The 23,768-nt window shown below is 50.8% G+C and overlaps 1 protein-coding gene across 1 annotated transcript in view; it reads right to left on the bottom strand.

Annotated features, from left to right (window-relative positions):
• Nucleotides 1-2,042: 2,042 nt before the first annotated feature.
• CRYL1 (crystallin lambda 1) overlaps nt 2,043-23,768 on the bottom strand; it is a 52,903-nt gene continuing 31,177 nt past the window's right edge. Inside the window, exons 4-8 of the mRNA XM_061133060.1 lie at nt 17,721-17,882; nt 15,722-15,916; nt 6,737-6,842; nt 2,942-3,048; nt 2,043-2,597 (exon numbers count right to left, since the gene is read on the bottom strand). Of these exons, the coding sequence (XP_060989043.1) occupies nt 2,487-2,597; nt 2,942-3,048; nt 6,737-6,842; nt 15,722-15,916; nt 17,721-17,882 (681 nt within the window). The 3' untranslated portion in view covers nt 2,043-2,486. The remainder of the gene's footprint in view (nt 2,598-2,941; nt 3,049-6,736; nt 6,843-15,721; nt 15,917-17,720; nt 17,883-23,768) is intronic.

Below are 23,768 nucleotides of genomic sequence, written 5' to 3'. Positions count from 1 at the left end.
CCCACCCAGTTGTTACCAGAAGAGGCCTGAAGTGGACCATCAAGTCCGTTTGTTTGTGGGGCCAGTTTTGTTGAAAACCTGCTCTGTGTGAGATGCCCCCAGAAACAAGACTTGAATGATCCCTTGGCCCCTGCAGCTGGCCAGGGGTCAGACATGTGCTGCTGCAGCCGCTCAAGAAGGTCTCAAGGGAACGGCAGAGGGCCCAGAGGGCTTCAGGGAGGAGGTGGCCCCTGGACGCTAGTGCTGGTACAACAGCCCAGGGGAGACTGGGGGACAAGCAGCCCCCTACTAGCTGGACCTGCCCTGCAGCCCTGCCTTTGAGGGGCTCTGGGCCCAGTCCACAGGCCCGTGTCTATTCATCCACACTGCACAGTAATGCAGCCTCTACACAATGACACTTAGAGCAACAGAGGAAGCTCTTGGCATCCACAGTCTCCTCTCTGGGAGCCTTGCAGGGTCATCCTCACAAGAGGCCTCAGGTTAGGAGGCAGACTTTGGTCTCCAGCCAGCTTCCGGAAGGAAAGGGGTGGTGGAAGTGAAGTTATTTTAGGAATTATTCAGGTTAAATACCCCACTCCCCCCCAAAAAAGAAGAAACAAAAAAAAAAAAAAAAAAGAAAAAGCATGGTGTGTCTAAGGACACAAAATTAAAAGGCAGTTTTTCCAAAAAGGTGAAGGGATCATTTGAGATCCTCATGGTAAGTGAAGAGACTGTGTTGGTCCAGAGGTGGGACTGGGCAGAAACCCAGCACCCACCAGAGTGGCGGATGGCGGGGGAGGGGGGGTGGGGGTGCAGGGAGCCGGGCGGGGGTCCAGGACCAGAGATGTTCTCCAGCCCGGGAGCTGATGGCCAGCAGGAGTGGGGCTGGAGCAGCAGGACTCCAGAGGGAGGTGTGGAATCTGGTGGGTTGGGGGAAGGGCAGTGACCTTGCTCAGAGATGTGAAAAAAAGCAGAAACCAAAAAAAAAGCCAGCCCAAAAGGAACGGAATAGAGTCTTCCCTCAGCAGAATACAAATGACCGCCCTGCCGAGAAGGAAACAAAAGGTCACCACCTCCAGCTGAGGGACGCCTTGGGACAACCCTCTGAAGTCCCAGGGCTGGACTGGCTGCGAAGCCCTTGAAGGACAGGAGCGTCCTTGAGAGGCTCAGAGTCCCTCCCACCTGTCCAGAGTCACCTGGGCAGGTGAAAGTTTGCCGGTGGGGGATGTGTGTTCCTCTCCCACCAAGAGACCCTCCAGGGACCCCATCTTGGGTCCAGCAAGCACGGAGCAGGCTGGAGCTGAGCCCCAGGGCCCAGCCCAGAAGCGACAGCTACAGCTCCTCCGGAGGGCGTGGTGTCCTGTGGTCTGTCCAACAGGAGCCCGGCCCTGGCCACAAGGAGGCTGGCAGGGGTGGGGAGCCACCTGGGAGGGCACCCTGGGGCAGTGGGAACCAGGGGAGTGGCCCCAGCCGGGCAGCCCTGGGCCAGCTCAGGGCAGCTGAGGGTCCCACAGGAGAGCACGGGACCTCTGTCCTGTCTGCCATCCTCTCAGGCTAGGAGGCTGGGGCAGGTCCAGAGACGAGGACGGGGTGGGGGTGAGAGCGGGGGTGAGGGGGTGGCCCCAGGGGAAGATTGTAGGCTCCAGGGCCCCTCTCTGCAGGGTGCTGCTCTACCTCATGCCCCAGCCTCTGGTCCAGAGCTTCTATCCTGGGTGCAGCCTCCACAGCCCAGGGTCACCCTCAGGAACCCCTTTCTGAACCGTCCCCCACACCAAGCCCTTCTCTAGGCTAAGGTGACACAGGGCCCAGGTAATAGTTATCTTTGTGAGCTCCCTGTGGGGGCGTCTGGGGGTTGCCCGCCACCCTCAGAGGGGGCTTCCCCAACACGCCTGACCCTGACCCCAATAGCACCATGGGAAACACCAGCCCAAAGTGTGGGTTTTCACCGAACGGCAGACAGGGAGCTCGGAACAAAGCATCTGCTTTACGACCTGACTATCGTGGTCACTTGATGTCCATCACCAGGACACGTCTTTCCCAGAAAGAGGAGAAGAAAAGATGTCTTTATGCAATCAAACACTTTTATTTGGAATAAGGATCAGAAAAATGAAGGGAACTCCTCAAACATGTAGGACCACAGGGTCCTCAGCAAGAGATCAGAAAATAATTACAAAAACATTTCGCAGCAGATTAAAATGACTTGAAACTACAACCACTGATCATGATATGTAAACACGTGGAATCACATGAAAGTAAGCAGTCAAATCTTCAGAAGATTTGCTCTCTTGTCTTCTGGGAGTAGGTGGGGATCCATGGCCCACAGACCCCAGTGGCTGTGACTAACCCCTGCCTGGGGCACGCCCTCCCCAGGCACCTGCCAGGGTGAGGACAGCAGGCAGGGCTCCCCCCGCTGGGCTCCTGCAGCCCCCCTCCCCACACCGGTGTCTCAAGGCCGCGGGACTGGGGGCTGGTGGTCCCCACTGGGGGCAGCAGTGGTCACCACAGCATCACTGGGGTAGCTGGCGCTTCAGCTGGGCGAGTCTCATGAGGCATCCGTCCCGCCACGCCCTTCTGGCAGCCAAGTGTTCGGCATCATCCGGAATCTTCACGCACATGGCCTGGGAAGGGGGAAAAAAAAGAGAAGAAAGGGGAAAGAAGCGTGAAGGACAACTAATTAAGCAGAAGGAAAACCACTCCTATTTGTGCACACTCTTGAATCTGCTTTCAGAGACAGAAGAAGCCTGGCAAACCCTCAACTGATGTAACTCCCCAAACCCGGGGCGGGGGCGGACAGCTCCTCAGGACACGCCGGGGTGAGCTGCCAGCTCTCTGGCCACACTGCTCGCAGGGTCCCCTGTGACCCTGATGGGGCCGTGGACGGTCAGCAACAGGAACCTGGAGGTCAAGGCAAAGACCCCGGCTGCAAGTGACACCTCGTTTCTGCAGGCAGGAGCTCACACACCTGGTGCACCTTCTCAGCTGTGGCCCCAGAGAACTCAGGAACAGGTCCAAAAGTCTTCAGGACACGCTTCATGCCTTCGCTGTACCTGTCACAGTAGCTTAACATACCTGGAAGCAGAAGGAAACAAGAATACCCCCGGGTCAGTGAGCTCTGTCTCCACCCAAACCTGGGCGTGTCCGCAGGGTCTGGCCCCTGTGGGTGTTGAGGGCCGGCGGGTGGGACCCGCACCCTGCTCAGCCACACCGGGGTCAGAACTCAGCCTCTCCCAGCAGTAAAGTCCTGAGAAGCGACCTGACCTCCAGGCCCCCACGGTGCCTGGGTTAGCATCTCTCAAGGAACTTGGATGGCCCAGGTCAGCTCTGAGTCCTCAAGTGTCACATGAGTCCTCTTTGCACCACAAACGTCTCCTTCATTATGTGCCTACGAGGTCACCTGTGTACCTGTGTACACCACTCAAATGCATTCCCTGAGAACCAAAGATGGCAAGTTCAACTGCATCCATTCCCTACTTGCCTCTTAACCATGGGCTCTAGTTGGTCCTTCATCTCCTGGGCAACAGCTTCTCAACATGGGCTATTCACCCCCACAGGGCAGGCCCGGCTATGGCCGCCAAGTTAGGGCCCCACCATCCCCGGGGGCTGCAGGTGACCCCCGACCACACGCCTCCCAGCACATCTGCTGACACCAGGCCTCAGTGGAAGATGGAGTCCTAGGTCTGTGGCAGAGAAGCCTGCGGAGCAGAGGCTGACCCTGAAGGGGCAAAGGGGACACCGCTCTTAGGGCAGTGTCAGATGTGCGTGGGGGAGGCTGATTCCAAGAGGAAGCCGTCGGCTGCCCACACACGGGGTAGCCTGCCTGGACGGGCCGCTCCGCACACACACAGCCCAGCCTGCCCCTGCCTGCCAGGCAAGGAGGCTAGGCCGGTCGGTGCAGGCCTGCGCTCGGGGCAGGTCTCACAGGAGCCCAGCGCAACCCCCCTCCAAACCTGCTGAGCTGCCCTGGCCCTCAGCCAGCCTCTTTCAGAACCAGGGAGACTCAGCAGTTGGTCAGGCAGGCTAAAAGGATAACAGGGAACAAACAAACTGCAGGATGTGAAGCAACCCAGAGCAGGGCTCCCACCTGCCCCACAGACACTGCATGTGCGTGCGTGCTAAGTCCTTTCAGTCCTGTCCGATTCTGTATGACCCCATGGACTGTAGCCCGCTAGGCTCCTCTGTCCACAGGATTCTCCAGGCAAGAATACTGGAGTGGGTTGCCATGCCCTCCTCCAAGGATCACATACACTGCATGATTCACTTAAAAGTGAGAATACTGGAGTGGGTTGCCATGCCCTCCTCCAAGGATCACATACACTGCGTGATTCACTTAAAAGTGAGAATACTGGAGTGGGTTGCCATGCCCTCCTCCAAGGATCACATACACTGCATGATTCACTTAAAAGTGATCTCCAATGGACACGCCTTAAAAAAAAAGACACATAACTTCTATGGGGTTAGTTCTTGTGTATCTACATCTGTGTGAAGGCCTAAATTCACGGATTTCAACTGCATTTGGCTCAAATCATTTCCCTTCTCTCTGAGAAGGATGACGCCCACTTTGTCTTAGGAGAGAAAGTGGTCCGATGGGTGAAAATTCAAACACACTACTTTTCTGACATCAGCGCCTGCACTTAAGCTCCAGACGCTCCCTTTTAAACTGAAGGGTTTCACTGCATTTACCAGAAGCATGGAGGACAGTTCAGAGCTTGGGGAGGCCGCCCAACCTCCGCCAGTTCTCCTGGATATGCAGCATCTCTGCAACGTGGAAAATGCCCCAAACACTTGTGTATTTTTGGAAATTAAATATTTACTTCATTGTGCCTATTCATAGGTTTATTCAAACTAAAGGTGATACAATCTAGGCACAAACACAGCTTACCCATTTTGAGGGAGCAGAGATACCCAACAGAAAACGCTGGAAAGACAGAGAGGAGAGAGCAGGCAGGTGTGCTGTAGTTGTGAACTCACCCACTTTCAGGGAAAACGAGCTGCCCTGCCCCTCCTCCCCCACCATGAGCCTCGGGACACAATTCAGGTGCCCTGTTTCACTTCCGGCTACTTCACGTCTCTCCTGGCCCCAGTGAAGTCATCTGAGAATCCCAGGGGCTTTCTTGTACCTTTTCTCCTACTGCCTTTTATAAAATTTGTAGTTTTAAAAGAGCTTTTCATTTCTTCAGAACAGAATAAAATACAGTAAAACTCTTAAACAATTCATAATTCCTCCCCAACTTGCTCGAAAACCAATTAGTATTTCAGCCCTACTAATATAAGAAAACTTTCTGCAGCAGGTCCTCACCTCTTGGATAAACGCTCACTGTCTGCTAGGCCAGTAGCCTGCACTCACTCCAGACACAGGAAGTTTGTGGCGACTTGGAACCCGTGCTGTGAAGGAAGGTCCAGTGAAGAAAAGTTCTCCCCTCCAATTAGGGTCAAAAAGGAGGGTTTTAATTTATTTCCAACTGTAGTTTTGGCTTCTCTACACCATGAAAGCGAGTGGTATGGGAATTACTCTGGACTAATGATCTCACTGACAATGTGAAGGAAAAAAGCCACTTCACCTTTTATCCCACTCAGCTGCCCACTCCCGCCCCCCCTCCCCCCGCCCCCCCCCCCCCCCAATCTTCTCTGCATCCACGCCCTCTGCTCGGTCAACAATATCCGCTTACAAAAACTCACAGAGCTTAGGTTTCTAGAAGACCCTGAGGGACTTTCCTGGCGGTCCAGTGGCTACAAGTCCATGCTTCCACTGCTGGGAGCCCAGGTTTGAGCCCTGGTGAGGGAACTAAGATCTCTCATGCTGCATGGCACAGGCTCCCTCTCCCTCCAAAAAGAAGACTTTGAACCTAACTGCTTAAGAGCTGCTTATACAGAATAAGAAAAGATGGGGCGGGGTTGGGGGGGGGAAACAGATTCTCATGAGATTAGATTTAGCTCATCTCACCGTTTCTGACTCAAGCCCAGTGTCTCCATCCAACTTATTCTCACACCACCGCTGTGAGGGTCACGGCTGCTGTACCAGTTTTACAGGTGGGTAAACTGAGGCACAGTGAACTGACCTGCACAAGGTCACGTAGCTTGCAAGTCCAGCAGGGCCCTGCCGGCCACAGCAGGCACTCCACAGGGGAGTAGGCACGCTGGCCTTCTCTTTCTCAGGCACTATTTCATTAGATTAAAAACACATCCCAAAATATCTCTACCACTTCCAGATAAACTATAGCTTTTAAGACTAGTAACCAGCCTTAACCTGAGATGCTGGCTTTATGAAAACTCCACCCAAAAGGAGGCATTCCCGATACGTTTCTGGTGGCACGGTGAGGAATCACGCACATGTCCGTGGTCCTGAGCCAGATCTCAGAACTGACTCCCTCTGCTCCCTGGAATGCTCTGAAGTTGAAAGCTACATCTGTCCACCACTATCACGGTCACCCAATTAGGCTTTCTTATCAGCTGCTTTGTTTGAAAAATTGTCGCAGGCCTCCTTCCTGTCTGCACGCTGTTTGTTCTCGAGTTTCATCAGCTTCTGTTTCTATTTGTTTGAGAATTAACTGTTCTCAGTCTCTCCCTATTGATTTCTTGTGATATCTGAATTATTTTTCTCAAGGAAAAAAAAAAGGAAGAAAGAAAAAGAAAAACATGACACATACTTCCAGGCAGCATCTCCTACATGGTGCTGCGGTCTCCTCAGTTGTAAGAAAAGGCAAGCCTGTTTACAAACCATGATAGCAGCAACCGGCACAGACCCCTTGGCAGCCCCTACCTTCCGCGTTGAGGTGCATAGTCTCCAGGGGCCCGATGAACGCGTACCGCAGGCCCAGGCCATCTGACATGACAAGGTCAAGGTCACCCGGAGACACCACACCTTCCTGAGAGGAGAGAATGGGGTCCGGAGGTGAGCTCATAGGGAGGACAATCCGTTACCATTGGTCTCATCCTCATTTCTCTAAACAGGACCCCAAACACCCCAGAAGCCCTAGAACAGGCTTCATCAGATGTGGCATCACACAGCGATCATACACGAACAAAGCCCGAGAAAAGATCAGCTCGTGAAGTGGTTGGACAAAAATTCAGTTCTTGTCCCTACAGTCCCCACCTCCAGTGTCCTGGCTTCTCTAGCTCCCATCACAGCTTCAGGGAAGGGGAGGAGGGGGCACGGGGAATGGGGCGCCAGAGGAAACAGCCAGAAGTGTCCCCTGACATCTCAGACCCGAGGCCATCGGAGGATCAGGAAAGCCATCCTCAGGCTCTGCCAGCCTGCAAGCCCGGCCTTGCCCAGCTTTTAACGAGTTTGTAGAAGAGTGCTTCTGTGATGAAACACAGCTCAGAGCTGTGTGTTTGCAGAGGTGGGGCTGCCGTTCACAGGGCCTCCACCATCCATGTGTTCCTTTGGGAAGGCCCAGGAACGCGTGGTGACAACCTGCTCAACCCCCGGCACCCCTGGGATGTCCTGGCGCATCCTCTGCCAAGAGCCGACGCCCCCAGCGGCCTGGGCTCCTTGCCCCTGGTGCCAACACTGGGGTGTTAGGCACCTTGTCAGCGGGAGGAGTCCTCCAAGTTTCCTGTTAATTCTAAACCATCCTCGGGTTCACATGACCACTGATGAGAGCAGATCCACTCAGGTCGCTCAAATGCTCAGTCTACCGGCCTCGGCTCCTGGCGGCAACGCTGGGGGGTTAGGGGGGTCTCAGGAGGAAACAGCACACACGAGGCCTGTGGGGCCGCCCAGAACCACCAGAAACGACTGCTGGATGGCAAGGTGCCCCGCCTCCCATGTCACGTCTCCGCTGGTCCTCTCCCAGGGCTGCCCTGGCCCCTGGGGATGCTGTGAGAGGCAGCCGGGCGGGGATGGCTGACTCCCAACCCCCCAGCCCTGGTCCCTGGGTCAACATTCCAACAGCCTGGGGTTTTCATTCCAGCACCAAACTGTGAGGGATGTGGATCCGGAGGCCAGCCTGACCTGCGATGCTGTTTGCCTTGGCTCTCTTCTTCCACAACTACGTTCCACACTTTCAGAGCTGACTTCCAAAGATTTCAAAACACCTACAAAGTGAGCCACCCCAGAGCAGTTAATTCTTGATTTGTGTCGTGAGCGGGGACAGTGACCTGACTAGACAAAGGGTCAGAGGGCTTCCCACCACCCAACACTGTCAGGTCCGGAGGACCCATACCTCCTCCGGGCTCTGGGTCCTTCCCTCCTGCTTCATCCACGGAGGGCAGTCAGGTTTTTATCAGTTGCTATTCATTAGCTGAACAAGTTAGAAAAGGGAAAAGTCTTCATGTCTCCTCTTCTTAACTGCTTCTTTCTGCTCCATATGGATTTTCTGAGGTAGATTTCTTTGTGTCTTAGTCACTCAGTTGTGTCTGGCTCTCTTTGCAACCCCATGGACAGGCTTCCCTGTCCTTCACCATCTCCTAAAGCTCGCTGAAACTCATGTCCATTGAATTGGCGATGCCATCAACCATCTCATCCTCTGTCGTCCCCTTCTCCTCCCGCCTTCAGTCTTTCCCAGTATCAGGGTCTTTTCCAATGAGTCAGCTCTTCGCATCAGGTGGCCAAAGCACTGGAGCTTCAGCTTCAGCATCAGTTCTTCCAGTGAATATTCAGGGTTGATTTCCTTTAGGATTGACTGGTGGAAACCTCAGCTCTGCCCTAAAGGTCATTCAATTGATTGGATGAAGTCTGCCCAGATTATTGAGAACAATCTCCTTACTTGAGTCAGCTGACTAGATGCTAATCACATGTATCAAACACTGTCAGCACTGTGTGTGACAGAATGACCGGCCCTCTGCTCAGCCGACCCTTACAGGGGACCCTTGGGCATCCTGGGTCTGGCAGGGAGAGGAGGCGGGAAGACATCTCTAAAATACCCACTGTGGGACTTGGTCTGGACCTGGGGAGACAAGGAAGAAGGGGGAGGTCCTGGGGGTCGTGCACAGTTCAGGGATGCAAAATGTGTTGAGTGAGGCAAGCCCGGGGACTATTTCCTCTACTGATCACCAGCTACAGAAATAGTCTTCCTTCTAATCAGCCCATTTTCCTACTAAATTCTCTCATTTAATTCATTTATTTTGGCATGCCCTCATATTCACTTGCTTTTCTCACGTTTCTCCTGCCATCTTTCCTGGTCTCTCTCTTTTTTTTTTTTAATCCTTTTCTAGAAATTACTGATTCCCAGCTCTTGACCGTCTTCTACTTTGTTTTGCTCTACTTTTCACCACACGTGGTCCTGAATTTTCAAGTTTTTCTTGTGCAAACACTTCTCCACCTCAGCCAGCACCACCACGACCAGGAACACACTTGCCCCCCCAGGAATCGGGACAAAGTTATATACAAGTTTTCCAGCCCACAACCAGAGCCGTCCAGGCTTCAATCCAGTGTTTTGACCAAGGCAAAAAAACGTTTTACTGTTACATGTTAGACAATGAAATTCTGTATCTGAGGGTGAAAATGAGTGAAGCCTGAGATGGTCCAGCATCACCCCCATCAGAAACTCAGGACAAGGGGTCTCAGGGAAAGAGGCCCCTTGAGGCTTAACCCCAGATCCCCAGAGACGATCAAGCTCAAGCCAGATGGGAATGACCCTAATGCAAGACAGTAAAGCTGAACTGGGGGTGCCGGGCCCACCTTTAGAAAGTCCAACTCCACAGCCCGTACAGACCCTGGATTCAGAGCAAGGCAGTTACAGATGGTGGAGTTTAAATTAAGAACTACCACAGTGACAAGGAGGCCGGCTTTTCTCATGAGGAAGCACCTGGAGCCATGAATTCATTCCCTCCACGCACATACACTTGCGTGTTTCCTCTCTACACTCGTTGCCAGGCACACGTGTCTGACGTGCACCTCAAAACTGGCTCCAGAGCAAGATCGAAAGACATCCCTTCTGCCCGTCCCCACCCACAGCTCCTTCCTGGAGGAGGTGGGGCAAGGACAGGACGGGACTTCACAGGACTTCACAGGGAGGACGGCCCAGTGCTGCCGGCCAGCTCTCATCACCCGAGGCTGGCGGTCCATGAGCTGTGCGTTTTCTGGGAAGCGGGGCGGGGCCATTCCTTCGGGATGACCGGGCTCCGAGCACCTTGGAGATGAGCTGACTGAACATGCTTAGCTGATGCAACAGGGCACTGGATCATAGCCCTTCCACCCCTGTGTCCAGAGCCTCAGACAGGATCCTGGGTGGGGGGATGTGATGAGAGACCCGGAGAGGACTATTCCGGCTGGCAGGGCCCCTGGGATGTGCGGGCCCAGGCGGGCCCAACACCCGGTAAGGTATCCCTTCAGATGGGTGATCCTGCTGCCCTAGTCTTCCTGGGAGAAGGAGCCAGAGGAAGAGACTGACGTGCAAAGAGGCAACATAAGGCAGAATACCTGAAATGACCTTAAAACATCCTGCAACAGGGGAAAGGTTAGATTTTTTTTCAAAAAGATCAATGAAACAAAATACCACGAAGCTGTTAAAAATGAACACAAACTCAAGGAAAGTATTCTTAACACAGACTAGATAAGAATGCAGAAAAATAAAAACAATCTAACTCAGGGTGGGGAACAGAAGTGGTATTTTCCCTGTGAGTATTTTTGAGACTAAAGCCTTCAGTGGAAATAACCCAAAAAATGAAAGGGAAGGAGAGGAAAGACTTAGTGCCGATTCAAGGGACAGTCTTAAAGGAAATCAGCCCTGAATATTCATTGTAAGGACTGATGCTAATGCTGAAGCTCCAATACTTTGGCCACCTGATGCGAAGAACTGACTCGTTGGGAAACATTGAAGACAGAAGGAGAAGGGGACGACAGAGGGTGAGATGGTTGGATGGCATCACAGACTCAACGGACATGAACTTGAGCAGATTCCAGGAGAAGGTGAAGGACAGGGAAGCCTGACATGCTGCAGTCCATGCAGTTGCAAAGAGTCGGACACGACTGAGCAACTGAACAAAGGGACAGTCCAGAGCTGTTTGGGCCACAGCGGTGTTACCCAGTTCTCTTGTAATAAAGCTCTCAGGAAGAAAAACACCAGTGGTAAAGAGGCCAATAGAAACAAAAAGTCTGAACCTTAAAACCATTCACAGCAAAATCCCTTGTTTGTGCAAATGTAAGTGCACTGGGGCTCGGTGAGGCCGGGACTGAGGGTCCTCGGGAACGAAGCTCTTTACAGAGAGGTTTGATGGCAACCCACCCCAGTGTTCCTGCCTGGGGAATTCCAAGGTCCATGGGGGTCGCAAAGAGTCGGACACAACTGAGGGGCTAACACTTTCACTTTGAATCAAGCAGTGAAAGCCCCACCCCAAAGCAGGCACACACAACCCAGTCTCTGCCCCTCGGACCTCCAGGGCCAGCTCCCGCCTGCACTGGGGGTGGGATGAATAGGCTCCTGTCCAGCTGTTACCTGTGGCCCCCTTCTCTGCCTCCTCTCCTGGGGACACATTCCCACCCCACCCCCCACCCCCACCAGGGGCCCCCGGCCTGTCAGCTCACACCAGAGGAGCTGAAACCTCTCACTGCCCGAGCACCTGTGGGAGAGGACACGCAGTCAGGTGTTAGAGTAACAGCACCTCACTTTGTTTTTTTTCAGAGCTGTTAGAACACTAGCATAAATGCTTTTGCTTTAAACACTGTTAGAGTAACCCCAGGCATGCCAGACAGGTTTTTTTTTTTTTTTTTTTTAATTGAATGTGTGGTTGGTGTTTTCATTATGTTTATCTGTTAATGGGGCTGGAGTTGTCTCTAAAATAACACATCAGCAGCATGTTTCCTTTGAATAGGGCTTTACTGCTCGCCACTGTGGCTACTCAGAAAGTCACCTCCCATAAAACAGTAAACACTGTTATAAAAATGGTCTACTTCTTACAGACCGTCGCTGCTGGAAGAGTTCTAATTAACTGACGCGGGATCGAACCCACGTCTACTGCACTGCAGGCAGATTGTTCACCGTCTAAGCCACCCGGGAAGCCCGAGCCTGCGCAAAACCACCACTGGCCTTAGAAAAGCTCCTGTGGCCTTCCGGTTCTACACTTTGTCACATGTGGAATAACTCAGGTCAGCTATGAGTGACCTCTGGTTTCTCTGATTGGCTCCCAGTGGTCAGTGCAAGACAATAAACATTTGCTGAGCCGTGGGTGTGCTTCTGACATAGTTCTGGGGCTTCTTAAAAATGCTGAGACCATGGGGTCCTTCCAGACCTATCCTAAAACAAAAAAACGTCTCCCATTCCATCAACCTCTGAATGAAAGGCCACTGACAGGAGGCTCTTCCAACTAACAGCTGAGAAAGCAGGTGTCGGTTAATCTGGAGGATGATAGGAGTTCCCGGGTGGTCCAGTGGTTAGTACTCTGAATGTTCACTGCTGGGGGTCCGCATTCAATCCCTGGTTGGGGAACTAAGATCCCACAAGCTGTACAGCATAGCTAAATAAATAAATAGACCATAAATTTATTTTTTTAAACGCTTAAACTTTTTCTTGAGGGGGAGGAGGGGGCATGTGGCTTGCGGGATCTTAGTTCCCAGACCAGGGATGGAACCCAGGCCCTCAGCAGTGAAAGTGCAGAGCCCTAACCACTTGGCCACCAAGGAATTCCCAACCCCTACACCTTCAAGCTTAAATTTTAGACAACATAAAATGTAGAGTCCTACAGCAGAGGGCGTGGTGGCATGGAGGCAGGAGCCCGGCTCCTTCTTGGCTCCTCTGATTTCCCTCACATCCTTCTACATGAATCTCCCTGCCAAATACACAGATGGGTGTCGCCAAGGTCTGTTCAGCAGCACTTCACTCAAGCCTCTGCTTTTCCCTTCTGGCCACGCACCAGGGGAGCCAAGCTGAAGCAGCCCTGCTGTTTGCAGCACCTTCCTCTGAAGAAACCTTCTAACCAGCCCCACACCCACCACCCGGAGTCAAGCTTTGAACTTGCTTCCTCTTGTTGGGGCTGCAGCCTCCCTGATCCAGGGCCGGGGAGCGTGTGGCTCAGCCTGGGCCTGTGCTTTCCTTTGCCTCCTCGCCGTCCATTTGTTCCGGTTTCATTCCAGAACAGCTGGGAGGGCCCGCACTTACTGGGCTGCAGGGAACCCACTCAGGGTGATATTCGTGGAAAAAACTTCCCCCACCACCCCTGGACTCAGTAAAGGTCCTTCTCAGAGGCCGCGTGTGTGTGTGGTAAACTTCCTGGATGAACTTGGACTTGGGGAACTAGGAGCACGCACGCTGACGCTGGCTCTGAAAGGAGAGAAGAAAGCCAAGGACCTCCTACCTCCGGGTGATCACAGCCCAAGCAAGAGGAATGTGAGCACTCCTCGGGCATCCACTGCCTCGGGTCCTCTCGCCCCCAGACTCCCTGGGCCGCACCACCTCCCCCAGCTGCCCCCTCTGTCAAGGAGCTGCTGTTCCCCCCAGTCTAAGCACACTCTCAGGACGAGGCCAGGAGCTCACCACCCAGCAGCAGGTCTGGCTCAGGAGCACCAGACTCACAGTGACCAGAGAAGGGACTTCCTCTCAGGCCTGAGGAGTTGCCCCATCCGGCCGCCACCTTTGGAGGGACCCTCTGTTCACATGATGGAGATGAGGAAAAGCAGGCTGCCATCTGCACCTCTACTCCTGAAATCAAAGGCTGCACCACGATGCCAAGATGCCAAGCAGGAGGCCAGCGGGACAAGGGAGACGCCGTCTGGCGGATGGGGCGGGATGAGGGGAGCAGCAAAAACTAGCGTTCATTGTTCAGACATGTTTGTGTTCTAAGTGAAAGCGAATTAAATCGTTTTAAAAAATCAACATTGGGCTTCCCTGGGTGGCTCAGAGGTAAAGAATCTACCTGCTGATGCAGGAGACACCAGTTTGATCCCTGGTCCAGGAAGACCCCACATACTGAGGAACGACTAAGGCCGTGTTCCACAACTACTGGAGCCCGAACAGTAGAGAGCCTTTCTCCACAGCAAGGGAAGCCACCAAGATGAGAAGCTCCTGCAGCGCAACTAGAGAAAAGCCTGAGCAGCAACAGAGATCCAGCACAGTCAATAATAGAAAAATAAATGAAGACATTTATTAGACAAAGACCCAGCACAGCCAAAAATAGAAAAACAAAACATGTATTTAAAAAAACAGCTGTATTAACGTGGTATCAGGTATGTAAGCAATTAGACTTGATCAAAGTTTGCTGCAGGGAAACACTGCACTGTCCTAAACTACACTCAACAGAAACGCTTGACGGAGTTTACCACAGAAAGCCTGGTCTGTTCATTTTACCACGTGACCTTTGAGATGCACCTTAGTAGCTGAAAGCAGTGCTCACAGCGGCTGCATCCATGTCCAGAATAAAGCTGGGCCACAGAGGCCGGGTCTCTTTCCAAGGTTCCCGTATGGACCACAGACACCACGTCCCAAACCGGACACTAGAATGGAAGCCCTGCAGCTCAGGGCCCACGGGCAGATATCCACTTGGAGGTTCTGTTTCTCAGAAACGTGAACACCACCTGAGGTCAGCAGTCTGAAACTCATTACCACCCACACATTCCAACGAGCTGAGAATCCTCGGTGGCTCTGTGACTCACCCCCGCTTGCCTCCACGACCCTCTTGCAACAGGACAGGAATTTACGGGCAGTGCAAGCTCAGCCACTGTCTGGGCAAGAGTCTATCATCTCAACGCTTCTTCCCTCATCATGCCCATCAGCTTAAAAGAATGGGCTGAAAAGCACTTTCCCAGCAACAGGATCCATCACCCACGGACCTAACCTCGGGCCCCTAGGTTGCAGTCGTCAGCATTTCCCGGCCAACTAGGGCTGCTCCGGCCCAATTCTGCAGCCAAACGGGCAACAGAAAAAGGACCGAGCGGCTGTGAGCGCCCACCAGCCTCGTGCAGTCGCGGCCGGGGGTCGGACCATGTGCCCCGTGGAGCCCCTTCCTGCCCACCTCCCCTGGTCATGTCCCACCTTGTCCCCCACTACGACAGGCCCGCAGTAGCAGCCCCACCCTCCCACTCTGTCTCCTCTAGAATTTCTTTCTCCTGCTTGTGATGAAGGGGCACCCTCCATCCACAGTTAGTGAGATGAAAAGCAGGAAAACCGTAAGGGGGAAAAAAGTCAGTGAAACAAAAAGCCTTCTTTTCAAGAAACTGACAAACCTCTGTGTGCTAAGTCACTTCAGGCATGTCTGACTCTTTGCAACCCCATGGACTGTAGCCCGCCAGGCTCCTCTGTTCATGGGATTTTCCAGGCAAGAATACTGGAGTGGGTTGCCATGCTCTCCTCCAGGGGGTCTTCCCGACCCAGGGATCGAACCAGTGTCTCCTGCATTGGCAGGTGGGTTCTTTACCACTAGAACTACCTGGGAACTCCATATGTAAATATATAGGTGTATATATGTAAATAAACTCCTCTCTATATGTGAGACAAGCATAGAACTAACAAGTTTAAAAGCCATCCACTGTTTCTTCCTCAAGCTCTTCCTTTAAAGGACACAAGTTTACTCAAAATATAATTTCTTTTTCCTCTTGAAAAACAGTACCACTAGGGGTGGTACTGCGACCATGGGGAAACTCAGCACATCACAGAGAAAGTGGTGTGGAAATGACAGGAAAGGGCAAGAATAGAAATCTTCATCACGTGCAAGTATCAGGTGACTGGTGGTACACAGGAATCTCTGAGAGGAAGGGCTTGCCCCTGGTCTCTGGAACAGATCGAGCACCTGGTTCTCCGCTCCTGCCCCTCCTAACCCCCCCAACCCCCCCGACCCCTGCTCAGCCATGGGCTGCAGCCCAGCCACACACCTCCACAAGCCGCCAGGCCTCAGCGATGACCGCATACTGGAGGCGGTTCAGGGCGAAGCCGTCAACCTCCCTCAGGAGCCTGACCGGGGACTGTCCGACCCTCCGCATCAGGGCATAGGTCCTGTCCACGGTGGCAGGGGCCGTCTCTGGGTGTGGGACCAGCTCCACCAGTGGCACGTAATACGGTGGGTTGACCTGGGGACAGAGATGGCCGGAGACAGTTGAGAAGACGGCTCTGGCATTCGGGGTGTCATTCACAATCCTGAGCGGTCAGGGTGGGTGGGGGGCAGGTTCAACACAGGAATGAGGGGCCCATCCAATGACAAGAAACTGGAGGAATAAAGTCGTTCACAAAGAGGGGAGACAAAGAAAGACCTTGGGCACAGAACTGCAGGAACTGTAACCAACCCTGAGGTTCCAGCTCACGGGTGCCAGTGGGCCCCTGCATGTTTACCGCTGACCTCCTGGGGCTGTGCCATCAGCTGTCCTCACGGGCTTCTCCCCACCTTCGCCCAGCCTCCTCTTCCCACATGAGTCACAGCCATTCTACCGCATCGGTGCCATGGGCAGTATCTTCCCCAAACCTGGAACTCCCTTAATGTCTCCATGCTGAGCCTCAAATATTGGCTCCCCTGATCAAATCTCACCCACGAGTCACACGGCAACGCCATAGAGCCTCAGTACTGAGTGTCGTCTGAGACAGGAAGAGAGTCTGCCCACGGTAGGATGGCTTGCCTGCCCAGCATTGGTTTTCTTGGGGCTTCTTGGCTCTGGTTTTCTTGGTTTACTTTGAGAAATCCTTCTTGAAGATTCTCAGAGAGAGTTCTCCTACCTCTAAAGAAAATGCTATTTGACAAAAGGCTGCTAACGACCCTCACCACTAAGCAGATGCACATTTGCTAAACTCTTTCCCCAAAGAATATTATATTTTAAGTTGTTTTTCCTCTGAGTATGGGTGAAAACGGGTAAAAATCTCACATTTACCAAAAAGTATAAGAGGTATCCATTTTAAAATGACTTCCACAGGAGAGAGAAGAAAGTATTTCCCCTGGAACAGCCTGGAGGGGCAGCTGGCCCTCACACCTTGGAGGTTTCCTCTGCTTCCAGCCTGTCCTAGGGGAGTACCTACTTCAAATAAACTATAAATTAATTCTCGGCTGACTCACTGGCCCCCTGCCTGGAGTCACTGAGTTCCTTCCAGAGACGTGTGACCTCTGGCCTTTTTAAACATCAGAATTATAAGAACCGGGAGCATGTCTGTCTGTAATGAACTTCTCTTTACAGGAAGACAGGGATGTTGGGCTTGGGGTCTCTGCAGTGCTGTGAGCCTTGTAGGGGCAGAACACAGGTCAGGACAAACAGGTAAAAGGCATCTTTGTGTGCATCTGGCTCGCTCCTGTCTCAGTCTCGCTCACAGGCTGCCTTCCAGACTTCCTGCCCACACTTCCTTTAAGCCCTGCTGCCCCCGGGCCGCCCTGGCAGCTGGCCTCCCTCTGCCCACTCAGACCCCCAGGAGACAAGGCGCCACAGGAGCGCTGAGACCACACGTGGCCTCCCTGTTCCCCGGGTCATAGTTCTAACTATGCATAGTATGTAACTATGTAACTCTCACACCCACCCCAAGCACATACCCCACCTGAGCACATGTCCCACCTGTCCTAGATCAACTCAGGTGGTGGGAGCCGACCTGACCACAACACCCCAGGCCTGTGACAGTGAGTGACTTAAGGCCACAAGTCTGTAAGATTTGTTCATTCTCACAATGCATGAGATACAAGATACAATTCAAGAAATTCTGGATAGAATTCTTTTTAAAATGATGATAACATCCAACTCGCTAAATATATTAAAAACCACTAGACTGTACAAGTTGAATTGCGTGATATATGAATATACATCTCAGGAAAGCAGTTAAAAAGCACAAGCAGTTTCATCGAGACGAATTGCTCCTGGAAACCCCATATGAGACTCGCTGGGTTTCCAGGCTGGACAAACTCACGGGGTGGGCCACCAGGCACTGCTTCACGTGTGCCAAGCCAGCGAACAGCTTGGAGGGCAGCAGGCATGAGCTGGAGCTGCTCAAGACGACGTGATCATCAGCGATTTTGTCCAGCTGAGCGAACAGCTTCCGCTTCAGCTCCAGGTTCTCCGGGACACATTCCTAAAAAGGACAACCTCATGTTACCACGCAGCTTTGCCACACTCAGGCCCAAGCAAAGCATCCTGTGTTTGCGTCATTCCCAGAATGAGCCAATTAGAAAACCACCAGCAACACTCAAGAACTGGTAGAGAACGGACTTGTGGACACAGCGGGGAACTGAGAGAGCAGCACTGACATATATACAGTGTGTATGCTCGGGCGCTTCAGTCGTGTCCGACTCTTTGTGACTCTGTAGCCAGCCAGGCTCCTTTGTGCATGGGATTCTCCAGGCAAGAATACTGGAGTGGGTTGTCATTCCCTCCTCCAGGGCATCTTCCTGACCCAGGGATAGAACCCATGTCTCCTGCATTATAGGTGGATTCTTTACCATCTGAGCCACTGGGGAAGCCCCCATATACACACTACTCTGTGTAAAACAGAGAGCTAGTGGGAAGCTGCTGTGTAAAACAGGAAGCTCAGCTCAGTGGTCTGTGATGACCTAGAGGGGTGGGATGGGGGGGTGGGAGGGAGGCTAAAGAGAGGGGATATATATATATATATATCTCCCCTTATAGCTGACTCACTTCATTGTACAGCAGAAACCAACAAAACACTGTAAAGCCATTATACTCCAATTAAAAATAAATTTAAAAAGAACTATACAAAATACAAAAATAAAAAATTTTTAAATATTTAAGAACAGGAAAAAAATAGCTGTCAGAAAGTATGACAGACCTTGGTAACTCTGGGAACTGTGTGATGCATATATGGGAACTGTATTTTCTAGTTCTGTGTCAGGCTGAAAATTCTCATAATAAAAAAGCCCTCCAACTGTATGGGGGTGGATTCTACAAACAGAACACCCAACAGCACTGCAGGCAAAGTGTATGAATATCAACAATAGTCACCACCACTTGTGTGTCCTGATCATCAGATCAACTTATCTTCAAGGAAAAATCTTATCTTCATGAAATGAGCAAACATGCTACATCCATAATTCCCAAACGGCTTCTTGAGAGTCCACTTCTAATCAGAAATCCTTTGAAAAAGACCTTTGCTACTAAAAATCTGAAATTATTTTAATAAGGGGGCAACAGAGGAGGGCAGAGAAGCGAATTTGGATTAAATACCGCAGATAATGACGGTTCAGAAATTCAAATTACGCACAGAGCGGGAGTGGGGTGGGAAGCCGTTCTCAGACGCACAAACACAGGCCCACAGGCAGGTCCCTGAGAACTGGATGCTCAGGGCGGGTGCTGCCCTGCTGTGGAGGGATGGGGAACAGAAGGGGATGCTAGCTGGACGTTCAGGTGTGCCCTCCCCTCCCAGCATCGCCCCAGGAAATCCCACCAGGGGTCACTCCTACTAACGAGGGTCCCTGAGTTCCCACAGTCCCCAGTGAATTTGGGGTAATGGTTCCTAGTGGGGTCCGATAATAGAATCAACTGTTAACCATGCAAATCCTCAAGCCCCCACCGCAGACATACTGAGTCAGACTCAGCATGGGGTCTGGGTACCTGCATGCTTATCCATCACTCTGATGACTTGTGTTCACTGAAGTCTAAGACCCACAGTTCTGAGGTGCGATGGGAGCCTACCGCACTCCCAATGGTTTGTGGCCAAATACATTCATTCCTGAGGGTCTCCCACTCTGAGATCAGGCTCTCCACCACCCTCCCCACCAGGAACTTGCTGAGGGTGCCCTGGTCCGTCTATCAGAACTGTGGAGGCAGAAACTGCACAAACCAGAAGACAATGAGCAGTGTGCAAAAGTCGACGCGAAATGCAGAGGTACTGCTTGTAACTTTATCAGAATCACCCCCAAAATAAAATATCTTCAAGTTTAATAATATCTAATAATCTAATAGAGTGAAGTTAGCTGGGTAAATATTATGACATGAATTTCATTTCTATACCATCTACAAGGTTTTAAAAGCTTTCCTCTGTGGGTAAGGCGTCAATATTGTGTCTGTTAGTAGTTTAAAAAAATATAGTCACACCACGTGAAATTTTATTCAGAACAAAAGGTCACATAAGCACCACATCTCAAAGACAGGATGAAAAAAGTGGAGTCATTTAAGAACTGTGAAGCCCATTGTGTTAAACCCCTTATCAAAGGGGAAAAGCTACAGTAGCTGGCGGGCTGTATTGAGTAATTCCTGGATCAGTTAAGTCTGCGAGTTGGGTTGGGTTTAAATGGAGCCTTGTAGTGAAGCCAGAGACGAATCGTGATGCCGATACTGTGCAGGCTAATGAAAGAGCCCCGTGAATGGCCTCATTGTGAGTCTGGCCTGCAGATTCTCCCCTGAAATTCTATTCCTTTCTTTAGATCGTCTGATTATCAAAGAGGCAAGAACACTCAAAGCGCAGGAAACCCAAGCCTGCTACAATTATGTAAGGGTTTTAACAGCACATTTGCTTGAAGTTTCATTGTTGCCATCATTGTTAACCCACTTGTGTTCCATGTGCTGGCCAGGGTTATGATGCCTCTATCCATGTCAGGCCTTGAGTTCATCATCTCACTGTTGCTCACTGCTTGTCTGAGAACTGCTTGTCTGGAATGGTCATCTCTTAGGTGGATCGCGAAGCTTGAGAGCGGCTGCTCTAGCTTGGTGGCCATCGACAGCTGGGAGGAAGTGACAGCAAACAGCTAGACATACATCCCGCTCCCAGTAGGTGAGAGTGCCCTGGGGCTCACCGTGCCTTTCCAGGGCCCATCCAGGGAAAGCCACTAGATGTCGAGTGTCAGCGAAAATTCTTTCACTGCTGAAGGTAACTAGCTTGACTTTGTTTCATTAAACTCTGACATTTTCCAAGCAATGGCTATTATTTGTGTTTCGTTTGTTTTTAAGTGGGAGAGATGTATCTATAATAAGTGATAATCTCACACACAACCACTAGCTCAGATTCTGAGGACAAGGAAAGTGTAAGGAACTTTCCAAGTATCACAACTGTTATTGGCACATCAGAAGATTACTCGGCAGCAGCATAAAAGAAGGAAGACACTGGATGACGGTATTATTACGGGTCTAACTTTTTGTTCTCTCTCATTTACTTATAATTTTTTAAAGTAAACAATTTATATACTTTAGTGTTTTATTCACAAAGAGTCGGAAGAGACTGAAGTGACTTAGCACACAGATCAGTAGAATTCACCAAGGAGAGCACTCAGACCCTGCAGGGCGGTTTTGGGGAGGGGGCGCGGCCACGAGGCGGGGGCGTGGCCACGAGGCAGGGGCGTGGCCACGAGGCAGGGGCGTGGCCACGAGGCAGGATTCTGGACAATCCCCAGGCAAAGGCGGGACTGGTTGAGAGGGCGCTGACTTCTGCGGACTGCCCACTCACTGTGCAACCCTATGCAGCTTCCAAAACAAATACTTTCACGGGGAAAATGAAATTTCATTGATTTTTTTTTTTAAAGGCAAGTCATGCATCTTAGATAGGCGTCCTGTTGCTAGAAAAATCTACATTTGCCAGTGCAAAATATCTGGAAACAGTCTTCAATGTTCTTTCCAGATAGAAAGAAAAACTAAACTAGAAGACTTTGGTGCTTAAGATATTTTACATGCAAAGAAGTTCTATTAGCCAATTTTAGCGGGAAAGAGATGGCAAGAATGGAAATTTGAGCTAAAATCCTACTGTAACCATGGCGGAAGGGAATCCATTCTCAACGTGAGGATGGACATGATCTACATCATAAGCTCTGTCTCTTTGCACTAAATACGTCTCTTGCTTCAATGTGTTTAATCATCAGCAATTTCTTGCTTCAACCTGTTTCAGTTCAGTTCAGTTGTTCAGTCATGTCCAACTCTTTGCGATCCCATGGACTGCAGCAAGCTAGGCGTCCCTGTCCATCACCAACTCCCAGAGCTTGCTCAAACTCCTGTCCATTGAGTCAGTGATGACATCCAATCATCTCATCTTCTGTCATCCCCTTCTCCTCCTGCCTTCAATCTTTCCCAGCATCAGGGTCTTTTCCAATGAGTCAGTTCTTCGAATTAGGTGGCCAAAGTATTGGAGCTTCAGCTTCAGCATCAGTCCTTCCGGTGATTATTCAGGACTGATTCCCTTTAGGACTGACTGGTTTGATCTCCTTGCAGTCCAAGGGACTCTCAAAAGTCTTCTCCAACACCACAGTTCAAAAGCATCAATTCTTTGGCACTCAGCTTTCTTTATGTTCCAACTCTCACATCCATACATGACTACTGGGAAACCTGTTTAATCATCAGCAATTTCGTTTTTTTCATCATCAACTATTTCTTTATTTTATTTCTAAAAATTTTTTATCAATTTATTTATTTTTGGCTGCACTAGGTCTTTGTGCTTTGTGGGGGCTTTCTCTAGTTGCATCAAGTCGGGGCTACTCTCTAGCTGCAGTACACAGGGTTCACATTGAGGTGGCTTCTGCTGAGGCAGAGCATGGGCTCTAGGCGCATGGGCTTCAGTAGCTGTGAGTCATGGGCTCTAGAAGGCAGACTCAGTAGTTGTGGCTCATGGGCTTAGTTGCTCTGCAGCATGTGAAATCTTCCTGGACCAGGAACTGAACCCGTGTCCCGTGCATTGGCAGGCCAATTCTTATTCACTGCATCACCAGGGAAGTCCCACTATTTCTTGAAAGAGGACAATTGTTAAAAATCTATCAGATTAATAGACTACTATAACTAGACTTCTCAAGAGGTGGATGTTATAATTACAAAAAAAAAAAAAATCCCATAAACCTTACTCTAGAACAAATAGCACATGTTAGAGAAATGTACAGATTTTCAATATCACAGATAATAAACTCCACTGTGTTCTAACCAAAGTCTCACATTTTTCCTTAAAAATCAAAACACTTTTAAAGCATATTATAAATCCTAAACAATGTTCTATAGTAATCTAGAATAAACTATACCCAATAAGAGACCTTTCTAAAGTAAAAAGCAGAGCAGGCTGTCCTGAGGAATGTGACTTCCTGGGGACTGGGTGTCGAGGTGACCGGGGTGGCTGTGGTCTGCTTCCAGCAGTGGTCCTTTCTCAAGTAACCACAGGGGATGGAGGTGAGAGAAGGGACACAGGTGACAACTGCTGGCCTTGATAGTATGTCTATCCCCATCTCATTCCAACAATTTATTTTATACCTTTTAGGAAATCACTTATTTACAATTAAGTTAAAATGCTTGACATGAAAAAATATTATAATTTAAAATATTCTTGGACTTCCCTGGTGGTCCAGTGGCTAACAGGCTGCCTGCCAATGCAGGAGACACAGGTTTGATCCCTGATCCAGGAAGATCCCACATGCTTCAGAGCAATAAGGCTGTGTGTCACAACTAGTGAGCCCACACACTGCAACTACTGAAGCCCCTGTGCCCAGGGCCTGTGCTCCACAACCAGAGAAGCCACCGCAATGAGAAGTCCCTGCACTTGGCCCCCACCAAACTAGGCAGTGGCCCCCACTTGGGCAACTGGAGAAAAGCCCATGTAGCTAGTGATGACTCAGCACACCCAAAAGTTAATTAATTAAATTATAAAAAATAAAAAGAAATATTTTTTTAAAGATTTTTTAAAAACATGTAGAAATGTTGAAAAGTTCTAACATACAGGTAAACTGTGGTCCAACATTTGACTCCTTCAGCATGTCACATAAATACATCTTAATCCACTGAAGTGGATGCAGACAAAAGCACAAAACCTACCATTACTGAAAACTCACTGTAGGTGGGAGAAGGGAACTGAAATAAAAACCCTTATCCCTGGGGCAGGAAGAGGAATGAATGCTAGAGTTAGTCATTCGGTCACGTCCAACTCTTTGCGACCCCATGGACTGTCGCCCGCCAGGCTCCTCTATTCAGGGATTTCCCACGCAAGAATACTGGAATGAGTTGCCATTTTCTTCTCCAGGGGATCTTCCCAACCCAGGGATCA

The sequence above is a fragment of the Dama dama genome, chromosome 30, assembly GCF_033118175.1.
Source record: "Dama dama isolate Ldn47 chromosome 30, ASM3311817v1, whole genome shotgun sequence".
Lineage (NCBI taxonomy): Eukaryota > Metazoa > Chordata > Mammalia > Artiodactyla > Cervidae > Dama > Dama dama.
The sequence above is the reverse complement of the archived record's forward strand: the minus strand, read 5'-3'. Positions and strand labels throughout refer to the sequence as shown.